The sequence below is a fragment of the Fonsecaea erecta genome (assembly GCF_001651985.1).
Source record: "Fonsecaea erecta strain CBS 125763 chromosome Unknown Scaff10, whole genome shotgun sequence".
Lineage (NCBI taxonomy): Eukaryota > Fungi > Ascomycota > Eurotiomycetes > Chaetothyriales > Herpotrichiellaceae > Fonsecaea > Fonsecaea erecta.
The window spans coordinates 316,190-327,303 of NW_017387253.1; the positions used below are offsets into that span (position 1 = coordinate 316,190).

The 11,114-nt window shown below is 53.0% G+C and overlaps 3 protein-coding genes across 3 annotated transcripts; 2 read left to right on the top strand and 1 right to left on the bottom strand.

Moving 5' to 3' along the window:
• Positions 1-2,183: 2,183 nt before the first annotated feature.
• Positions 2,184-4,061, top strand: AYL99_09836 (hypothetical protein; the record flags this gene model as incomplete). The annotated part of the gene is made up of 2 exons (XM_018841342.1): positions 2,184-2,335; positions 2,396-4,061. 2 exons carry the CDS (start codon positions 2,184-2,186, stop codon positions 4,059-4,061), a joined length of 1,818 nt encoding a protein of 605 aa, XP_018689051.1.
• Positions 4,062-6,408: 2,347 nt separating this feature from the next.
• On the bottom strand, positions 6,409-8,479 carry AYL99_09837 (hypothetical protein; the record flags this gene model as incomplete). The annotated part of the gene is made up of 2 exons (XM_018841343.1): positions 6,409-8,300; positions 8,353-8,479. 2 exons carry the CDS (start codon positions 8,477-8,479, stop codon positions 6,409-6,411), a joined length of 2,019 nt encoding a protein of 672 aa, XP_018689052.1.
• A 403-nt stretch (positions 8,480-8,882) lies between these two features.
• AYL99_09838 (hypothetical protein) lies at positions 8,883-10,091 on the top strand (the record flags this gene model as incomplete). Its single annotated transcript, XM_018841344.1, has 1 exon — positions 8,883-10,091. The coding sequence occupies one exon, from the start codon at positions 8,883-8,885 to the stop codon at positions 10,089-10,091; it is 1,209 nt and encodes a 402-aa protein (XP_018689053.1).
• Between the last annotated feature and the right edge of the window lie 1,023 nt (positions 10,092-11,114).

Below are 11,114 nucleotides of genomic sequence, written 5' to 3' on the forward strand. Positions count from 1 at the left end.
AATGATCGGAGGCGCTAGCTGCCCTGGAGCATTACGGCGAGCACGGAGCAGATCGTATTAGGAAGATAGAGTGAGTTTCTGAAAAAGGAAGCCTGGGACACGGCGGTTGTTAGACGAAGTCAATCCCTGACAGGTACTCTCTGTGCCTGCGGAATTTCGGACTTGTTAGTGTCCAAGACTTTGCTCGTTGTCTCACACGGTCCACTAAAGCAGGTGGTCGTTTAGAGCGAGAACGTCATGGGACCTTTGTGAGTGGTGTGTGTGCCTTGCTTTCTCTTATATCTCCGAGCCAGTTGCGTCCGGCCTCTGTATCTGATCTGACACCGGAAGTGCGTTTCGGTGCCTGAATGGATGGCGTCCCCCAGCGTCAGCTCGCCGCCGGCAAGGGACACCTTCACGCAGGTGATGCGAGGCTGCTCGGCAGGGCAGAGCAACATGGGCTCTCGGTCGCACAGAGTTGCTTCTTGAAGGCAGTGGTCACCATGGTCAGCAGTCTAAGATCAGCCGTAGTGCCGTGGCTCTGCATGATTAGGGCATGATGCACCATCAAGGCCCTCACCGTCGCAGTGTGTGGCCTTGCCCCAACGGGCAAGCGCATGCGCCAGAAGGCAATGAGCAGACCGTTCTCATGCATGTCAGGCTTCTCGGGCCTCTCGGGCGCAGCGATGATCAGCGATTGAGACACGGGAGGAATCAGACTAGTCCGAAGAGCAAGAGGCGAGGAAATGCTGCGAGTGGCTAGAGATCAAGAGGTGAGCAAAGAGGTGCGTCCGCCAGAGAGCAGCCCGGTTATCTGACTGGACCATCGTACGATGGGGGGGGCGCTGCACTCACTGCACATGATTTGGGGGCAACTAGAGAGGATGTGGCTAATCCGAATGCTAAGTGTGAGAAGGCCGCTTCCAAGTGTTTTCCACGGCTGCTTCGATGCATGAGGGGCTGACGCAGAGTGATTCAATCGCTTGGGATGGTCAGAAAGGTTGTTTCAAGAGGTGGGCCACGGACACGAACAGACTTCTTTTTACGAGGGCTTTGCCTTCTGGCAGCCGGACAGTCAAAAAGAGTGAAAGAGAAAGGCTGACTCGAGTGGTTTCGGAGGGAGCGAGCGGCCAGTTTGACCAGCGAGCTACCTAGGTTCCCAGGTGTTTAGGTGGCTAGGGTACCCAGGGGAGAACGAGCTGGACCCCCCACCGAAGATGCATTTTCCAGGTAAGAGGGCCGGTTGAATGACGGAGCAAATGCATGAGATTGCCCAGGATGGCCCACCCAACTAAGCCTGTTCTCTCCCAAGTGCCTTTCCCTCCCCGTCTGGCTTGCCCCCATTTCCTTCTAGAAGACTCAAGGTTTGCCTTCTCCCGATCCCAGCCACCGGCGCAAAGTGCCTGGTCCGGGTGGACACTGGGCCACTGGGCCACTGGCTCTTGGGGCAAGCCAGGGGGGGGAGTCTCTATCTATCTCACTCGAATCCCTCCCAGAGCAAACAAATGAATGGCTTCTTCGCTGAAGACTAAATGCCTGCAGCAGGCCACCGCAGTCAAATCAACTTCAACATCCGCCCATCTCAGTTCGTATTTTGGACCTTCCGACGAGCCTTTTTCCTCCCTCTGAAATCGACTTTACCAATTCCCTGAGCTCATTTACCGCTGAGATTTGCCTCAATCTCATAATCCTCGAGTCGTTCGTCGTCACTGCCAAGCTGCGGAATTGACTTGCAGACCTACCCATCCGCTGCGCAGCCAGGGAACACCCACCCCCCCAGCTACAGTGCCCGCTTCCTGTCTGCTACTCCCTGCTTCCCGCCTCCCCCCTTCAAAGTTGGAGTGAAGGCTGAACGACTCGTCGAGAGCACCTCGCACCTGAGAGCAAAAGCGCCCGCTGCTTAGACAGACTCATTCGCTGATTAACAAACCACAACCCTCATCCGGGGCGGCTCATCGATAACCCAATCTTCTGTCCTCTTCGGCGGTGGCGGTTTCGTGAGCATTACGCTGCTCTCGAGAATGCCGACGAGAATTTTCCTCTCTTTTCAATAACGATTTCTACCTTCCAAAGCTCCGTGGCCCGCGTGTGCGCAGCTCTCGGTCGCTGATCTTGACCTCTCCACCACGCCGCACCCAGCATCTGCCCTCGCGCACGCAGACTGACACGCACACACACTCGCACACACCCGCATGGCCGCCACCATGGATGGCTATGATTCCCTCGCAATGCCCTACCTGCACAGTCCAATGCCCTTTGGCAACGGTAATATGCAGAATCTCGACTATATGAGTGTCCCGTCGGTGATGGACTTGCAAGACCAATACTCCAACTTCGACTCGGAACCCTACATGAGGTAATGTTGCTCGACCCAACTCCAACGGCACCCAGGGCGGTAAATCTAACGTTGTTCTAGTGGCGACGAGCTCAGTTTCGCACCCTCGAGTAACCTGCAGCACCCTGCGATGCTGAAGCGATACTCTTCCAACTTCGAAGACCCTTTCGCCGAAAGCACCATGTCCCAATTCGAGCGAGTGCCCACCGAAGGCCTGCCTGGAAGTCCCTCGATCGATCGCGACAGCAAATATCTCAGCTTCTCCATGCCGCAGTACAATTTCACACTCCTGGACGACTCGTTCCGGCGATCCTCGGTCAACATCAATGCCCAGCTGCACGGCATGTTCTTCCTGGCCGAGTCGCAATGGCCTGCGACGGCAGACACGCCCCCCCCTCCCCCAGAACTGACCTGCTACCGGCGCAATCTGTTCCAGATCACCGGCTCGGTGACCCTTCCCCGCAACCTGAGATATGTCTTCACCGATGACGGGTCGAGAATCCCCATTTATGAGCTGGAACTGGCTGTGTCAGCCACGGAATCGGTCGAGGGCAATTCGGTCAAGATCATATCAGTGCCGTGGAAGACGCCGGCATCGGGAGAGGCCCCGAAGCCAGAGGACAAGATAGAGAAAGAGCCTCCGACCATTCCCTTGGACAAGATGACGGGACAAGACCTGGACACAGACTTTACGACATTCCCCATCCAGTGGAAAAGGCTGCAGTTCCGGATAGCCACTGCCAACAATGGTCGACGGAAAGAGCTGCAACAACATTTCACACTCCACCTGAAGATCATGGCATCCCTATCGACAGGCGGCAAGATCTCCATTGCCGAAGCTCACTCAGGAGCCGTCATTGTCCGAGGCCGGAGTCCTCGCAACTTCGCAGCACGGAAAGACTTGCCTCTCAGCAGCAGTTCAACAGCTCGGAAACATCTGCCAGCGGTATCACGAGTTTCGAACAGTCAAACCTCAGTTCCCCAAGTCACATCGGCCCCCAAAATCAAGACACCTGTCGAAGAGTCACCACCGGTGGCCGGTTACGACAGCATTGACATGAAGCCTACAGACGTCGATGGCGCCACCTGGGTGTCACAAGGTATCCAGGATTCTATCGCCACTCCCTACTCAACGGCCATCAATCCTCCTGTCCCAGCGTTTCCGGAAGGCACGACGGAGCTGGCAACGCCGGGTACATTCCCGTTCACGTTCCCTCAAGAAATGGCGCCAGGGAGCCGCCCGATGAGCCTGCACTTTGGCAGTGATGATGAGGGAGGTAGCCCCCATCCCCAACAACAGGGATCACGACATTCATCCCGGCCTCCGACGTCAAACCCTTCCCCTTCTCTGGTGAACAAAGGCCCCTCGGGGACGTATACGAGCAATCCGGGTATGTCACCTGGGCAGCTTGCCAACCAGGGAGGTCATCGACCCCGACTACATTCTCACCAAGTCTCCATGACTAGTGTTCCCAGCTCGATAGTTACCATGAATGGACAAGGGTCGATGCCGACAGGGGCTCATAGACCAGAACTTCTGGCGACCAAGTCAGGCCTCCCATTCCATCCGGAGGGCGAGAGTGCGGATCAACTCTACGAGTACTTCCCATTAGGTTTGGACGACTGGATGCCACCCGTGGACGCGGTGTTCCGCCCACATGTAGTGCATCACAGCGGACCATTACCCCCTGATCCACGATCCCCTGGACGACACACGAGCAAACGCTACTTTTCGGAGGTGATGTAGATATCCCTTGCGGCTCGAATGTCACCTTGTCTTTGCTTTTTTTTCTTGGTTCTTTGACTTGTTTCAGGACCCTCCTAGTGGAGGATGGTGGTTGAAACCGGGGTCCATGAGGTTACGTGAGCTACATAGGACTTATTGATACCCATCTCTGATGTGAAATGAAAAGTGGACATATACCAGAAGACAAAACGGCATGCATGGAATACACGAGTTACGACTACGGGGTAGGGCGATCCGCAACATCATGGATCATGGGACAGGAGAGACTTGAAACTCAGATACCGACAATGTGTGGTTTGGTGTACCTCACGACAAGGATCCAGAATCTTGAGCAGACACGGTACATACGAATGGATATAGTCTCCGCTACCTTCTTCCTTGCCTTGAACGATTGGCCACCGTGAGCATTGACTGTTCAATTCAATTACTTGAACTGAAAATGGAATTCCATTCGTGTGTGTACACCCTACCCCCGGGTCCGTTGTGAAATCCCCCGAGTCTCGCTATGTAAGGGCCGAGTTACAGAACTGGGAATGTTGGACCACGACTCGATTTGGCTCCGTCCACCGCAGGTCTCCATGAAGTGAGGGTACCGGTATGCAGGTCGTCAGCGGACCTGGGACGCTGGACCTATCAAGTACGACTTTCGGCGAGTCCCGACACCCTTGCCACGTTCTGTGATAGGCTTCTGTGTATCAGAACTAATGCAGAATGACGAACGCGCGCGGGCCGGGGGGAGGAGGAGAAAGAAAGAAATCAATACCCCCGTGCGTGGCGAGGCAAATCAGGCAGGTGCCCGCCACATTAAATAACAATATTGGTTCATGGGACCACCTACCCACACACATACGGTAGAGAGGACGCCGGAAGTGGGTAGGCGTGGGCGAGGGCGGGTTTACAACCGGACCAAGAGAGCGGTGAGGAGGAGGAAGGGGACGAGAGAATCACTCACTGCTACCGGGCTTCGGTGTAGAGGAAGGAGGGAGGCTCTCTGGTTCTCCCTCTTTGAAACTGTGAACCCTTGTACCCCTTGAACCTGACACGGACCACCAAAAAAAAAGAAAAAGAGGGCTGGGAAACTAAAAAGGAAAATGCTCAAGAACCCTGGAACGGAACAAATTCCATATCCGGTGAGGCGGTTATTGTCGGGGTGGAGAAAGGGGACAGGTAGCGAGGTAAGGACGACAGACAGTGGGGATGGGATGGGTGGAAAGCAAATTATTGATAGACGACAGACTGTATTATGGGACATGGAACATGGAATGAGGCATGTACAGAGACTTGCAAAACCGGTTTCCTCCTTGCGAATAATCTTTAAAGATTCTTGCTCTGGAGTGGAGCAAGCCGGAATCCACACGTTTCCAGATCCGGCTAAGCTCTGTCAGTAACATCTACTGTACCAATAATCTCTAGTTGTTACCACCAGCCGTACAACACATTACAAACCTCACCATACCGTGGTTGTCCTGACACATCTATTTTCGCGCCCCAAATATAGCGCCACGTGCCACACTGTGCCACACTGACTCCGTACCGGAGCTACTATTTTCCGGAACAAAGAACTAGTTGTCAGACCATCATTTTCTTACCACCACCAACGGTGTCATGGCCTCATCTGACGCTCGAAATGCCACGCCGCTATTATAGAGACGTACAAGCGTAGATTGTCCCAGAAATTGTCCTGCAGGGGGTAGTAGATGAAAGTTGCTACTAAATACCTCTTAAGACACAATGCAAAATGGGTATGAATGCAGCTGCGCTTGCGGCGGCGTTCAACTGTGACTGAGACGCCGCTATCCTGAACTATGACACCTGTGACGGTAAGGCACATGGAAGATGGAGAAAGCTTCAAAGATGTGTATTCCTAATGTACGAGAGACTAATCTGAAGAGAAAAAGGAAAGAGAGAAAGAAGGGAGCGTGCTGGCGCTTATCTGTGTGGCGCGCACGTCCGCCAAGCTTCCCTCTGCCAAGCCTCCACCTGTCACGTGATCCACCTGTCACGCTGTGGCCGTTACATTGGCCGTTACAACACCAAACGCCGAGATACAAAGGAGTAGGTGAGATGCAGAGAAAGTTGCAAAATTCCTTGGACAACACACAGACGTACAGTAGTCAGTTGTGGTAAAGAAAGGACAGTTAGCGAGAGACACTATGCTACTGTACCGTGACGCGAGCCGAGTTATACTACATCAAATGTTGTGGAGGCATATTATCTTCTCCTAGGCAGGGAGGCCCTTTAAAGCAATGTATAGCAATGGCATCATACAGCCCGAGGATTAAGCCACTTACACAGGTTACCTTAGATGCACCAAGAGCCATCACGACGTCTCTGTTCGGCTGGTCTATTAATCCAACTCACCTTGACTGTGTAAAACCCTAGCTAAGTTGCTTTTAGCAATAACAGTCCAATGATGCCCTTCGCCCAAGGATTTCTTCATGAGAGTGACTGTCTGTGTTAGGATTAGAGCAGCTTCTTCTAGCCGGCCTTGATCTCCTAGCGTGGACGCGAGGTTATTCATCGCCGAGATCGTCGATGGATGTTCTTCTCCCAGGATACGCCTCCTCTTCTCTACCACTTCCTTCTTCATCTGCGCCGCCGCCTCGAGCTGACCCTGCTCTCCGAGCGTAGACGCGAGATTTCCTATCGCCGAGATCGTATCTGGATGTTCTTCTCCCAGGATACGCCTCATCTTCTCTACCACTTCCTTCTGTATCTGCGCCGCTACCTCCAGCTGGCCCTGCTCTCCGAGTGTAGACGCGAGGTTATTCATCGCCGAGATCGTTGATGGATGCTCCTTACCGTAAAGACCTTTAAGGGTTTCGAGCACGAATAACTCAATCAATCGCACATCTGACCACCGGCCGAGTTCGTTTATAAATGAGCCCATTCTTTGCACCGCGCTGACGATCTCTTCCCAATAAGCCCTCTCCGTGGTGACTGAACTCACCACCCCAAAGCAAGTCATGATGTGCGGTGCTAATCTCAGTCTATTCTGAGGAGTTGCACCGCATCGGGATATGGCCTCCTCTATAAAATCCACGCTGCCTACACTGAGATTTTCCTGCTCCACCGGGCTGAGCCGATCGTAGCCCCACGCATGCACGAGCCGGTGCATACTGTAGCTTTCTTGATCTTCCTGCCAGTGCACGAGAGAGTATCGGTCGAGAATCCGGAAGCTCTCCTCGACAACGTAGAGGTCCAGCTGCATCTTGGGGAAGAAGAGATTTCTCCATATCCTGGCGTGCGGATCTTGGTGTCCGGGATCGTGAGGTTCTAGCCCAAACAAATCCAGATATATATCGTCATTGCTTAAGAACGCCAGCATCGTGAGGAGGTGGGCTGCCGCCGAGTATTGCTCCTGCACAGCCCGAAAGGATGTTTCCCATGTTGTTAGGACACTCTCGCTGTACTGGTGCACCAGCTTGGTTGGCTTGCGCTGTAGTAGTTCCCTTCGTCGTTGTCGGTATTCCACCAGATACGCGCCCACATTTGATCGTAGTCGCGGAGTCTCCCGGACATACGTCCCTGCCAAGCTGACAGCCAGCGCGAGACATCCTAACTCCTCCACAATTTCTTTCACTTTCCCACTCGTCTCTTTCAAGGGTGCGGTAAGTTGTGAGGTCTTGTAGAATAATTCAACGGCTTGTTCGTGGTCCATCTCGCCCACCTTCACGCCTCCTAAAGTAGCGCGGTCTTCCACAGTCTTACTGCGGCTGATAATAATAATATCGACAGTCGACGACCCTGGTATAAACTCCAGTAGGTCCACATACTCCCGGTCGTCCGGATCGTCGACGGAATCCACACCATCGAACACAAATAACCATCGCTCGTGTCTGTGACTGAACCAGCTCTTCACTCGTTGTACAGCCTCGGCGAGACGATCTTGTCCACTTTCCCGAGCCGACAGAGGGACATCGAAGAGCAATCGATGGATATTGACGAAGTCTCGCTCGATCGTGCTTTTCTGGCCGGCTTCGATCCAGAACGTGGCATTGTAGTCGGACCGGTAACGCTGGAGATAGTCTAGCACCAGTTGTGTCTTTCCCATCCCCCCCAGGCCCCATATTGCCAGTATCCTACTCTTGTAGTCCTGCACTGTTTCGTTGCCGTCTCTTGCCAATTGTTGTCGGATCTGCTCGCGGAGTTTGGGTCGTTCCACGAACGTCTTCACCGGGTGGAGGGAGCTGTGAGCATAGTGGCCCACATAATTCGCACGGGCCGATGCGGTGGCATCTTGATCAGCATCAGTATCTCTAACCCAGCAATCTGACGTTTCTCTACGTACTGATGGTGAGACCGCCTACCACATTCCCCTGTACCAGCACACCGCCAGACACATGTGTGTCCCCAAATTGCGATCCTTCTTGGTGGACAGAAGATGGAAGCGGCCGAATAGCCGCGGTAGATGACATCAGCATCGGAAGGCGCCAGGTTTTATCACCAGGCCAGCTTGATAGACGTAGCCAGAGACGAACACACTGGTAGGGCGAAAATAATGGCTGATATGTACTGTATCGCGAGAGATTACAATGGTGAGGAAACAGGGAAAGGCTGGCGACGCGCGGGCGCCAACACTTTGCTATGAGGCTGAAGGCTGCTGCTCTCCCTGCATGCGCAGCTGAATATCACGTGCAGCCTTTTCCGCTCGGTTTTCAGCCTCATGATATGCCGCCGAGCTGTCGACCACGTTCTGTATGAATCATTGGTGTCACTTTTGTTCCTGCTGTTCAGCTCGAATACGTTTTGCCAGGAACGTTAATTTCACCAGGGACTTTAATTGTCCGAATCACATCCACCACCCAGAGGAACCTCGACATGTCGCATGTCCAACCCCACTCGAGAGATGACTTCGAGGTGGCGATCATCTGCGCCTTACGCACCGAGTCGGACGCGGTCGAAGCTTTATTTGATTATTTTTGGGAAGAAGAGATCGAATATAAAAAGGCCAAGGGCGACTCGAACTCCTACACGCTCGGCCGCATCGGCCGGCATAATGTCGTCCTGGCGTATATGCCAGAAATGGGAAAAGCAGCCTCGGCGACGGTGGCGGGGAGCTTTCGAGCCAGCTTCCCGTCTATTCGGCTCGGATTGATAGTCGGGGTCTGTGGAGGAGTCCCTCGAGACGAGAAGGAAAATTCGGATATCGTCTTGGGGGACGTCATCATCAGCACAGGCGTGGTTCAATTCGACCTCGGCCGTCAATTGCCCGACCGAGTCGTCCGCAAAGACACCCTCGAGGACAATCTAGGACGACCAAACCTCGAACTTCGCGGATTTCTGCACAAGATCCAGGGATGGCGTGGGCGCATGGAGATGAGGAGTCGGACTACCGAGTATCTTGGCGAGATTTGTAGCAAGCCCGGCTTTGAAGAGTGGAAATATCCAGGAATGCAACACGATCATCTATTTCCCGCGACCTACCGCCACAAGCATCACGTTCCCAGCGAATGTACAACATGCGATAAGTGCCTCGGCGATGCCGATGTTGTCTGCGACGATGCGCTCTCGTCAGACTGCACACTGCTTCAATGCGATCTGAAGAGAGTGATCCTGAGAGAACGAAGTGGAGCACTTCAAGCTAGCGATGAAAGCATGGGGCAGGCGACGTTGGCCGTAACGCCCATAATTCATTTTGGTAGGGTAGCCTCAGGAGACCTTTTGATGAAATCGGCTAGTCGCCGTGACGAACTCGCAACCCGGGAGAAAATAATTGGCTTTGAGATGGAGGCCGCTGGAGCATGGGACACCTTCCCTACCGTGATAATTAAGGGTGTCTGCGACTACGCTGATAGCCACAAAAACAAGAAGTGGCAGAAGTATGCTGCTGTCGCCGCGGCCGCTTGCACGAAAGCATTTCTCCGGCAGTGGCGCGGTGTCGAAAAGAATATAGACACGACCCGAGACTATCCAAGACAATCACACGGCGGAACATCCCCAAATATACGACAGGGCGGGTCTGGATTCCACGGACCGACGGTGGTATTTGGAGGAACGGTGTTTCAAGGTAATTATGCTGGGATCTAGGTAAATCTAGAATGATCAGAAGATTTCATTGTGGGCCAACTCAATGACCAACGCAGTTGATTTATTATTGTTCAGTATCTACCATTTCGTGCGTCGAACGAGGATAGGAAAATGATGGGTCTGACAACTTGTTCTTTAGTCCGGGAAATAGTAGCTCCGACACGGTGTCGAGTTAGGCGTGGCGCGAGGTTACCTTGTTTTGGGCACGTGGTTGCTTTGCCACAAAAATGGGAGGTGTCAAGATAACCACGGTATTCTGAGGCATGTAATGGGCTGTATGACTGGGGCTAATAGCTAGAGATGATTGGTAGATATGGCTGACCAAGCTTAACTCAATCTGCTGGGATGTGGGCCTTAGCTTACTCCACTCCCGGACAAAGAATCTCGAAGATTATTCGCAGGGAGGAAACCGGTTTTGCAAGTCTCTGTACTGCAGGGGAAAGAAAAAGAAATGAAAAGAGGGCAGATATGCGTGCAAATAGAGAAAAGAAAATCAGATAATGAATCTGGTCTGTTCCCGTCGTCGGTCGGACGAGGTACGCGACGTTTCTGTTGTTTTCAGCCCTCCATGTGTGTGTGTGTGTTTGTGCTCGCTCGAGCCAGACTCAAATGGCGCCGGTCTATGTGCTTCCCAGGTACCCGGTACATTCATGTTTTAACTGGCCATAATCATGCATTCGACAGGATGTTTAGCTATGGTCTTGCTGCTTGCTCCATGTTTTCATATGCAGCACCTGCTATAGACTTTGAGTTTTTATTTGTGTCGTCGAACCCTCGATCCTGTTGGTGTTCAAAGTGACATTGCATCTACCACAGACAACGCCTATCGAAAGTGGAAGCAGTCATCCCAACAACCCGAACAGCCCTGGAGCTGATGTATTTGCGACAGACGTGATCGGAGTCCACGAGGAGAAGAGAAGAGTGCAGTGATGGGTTTTCAGACACAAACACATGAAACAAATCCAATGGCGTAAGTACGTGCCAATTCCATCAGTAATCAGAGAGGAAATGTGCTCGACCCAT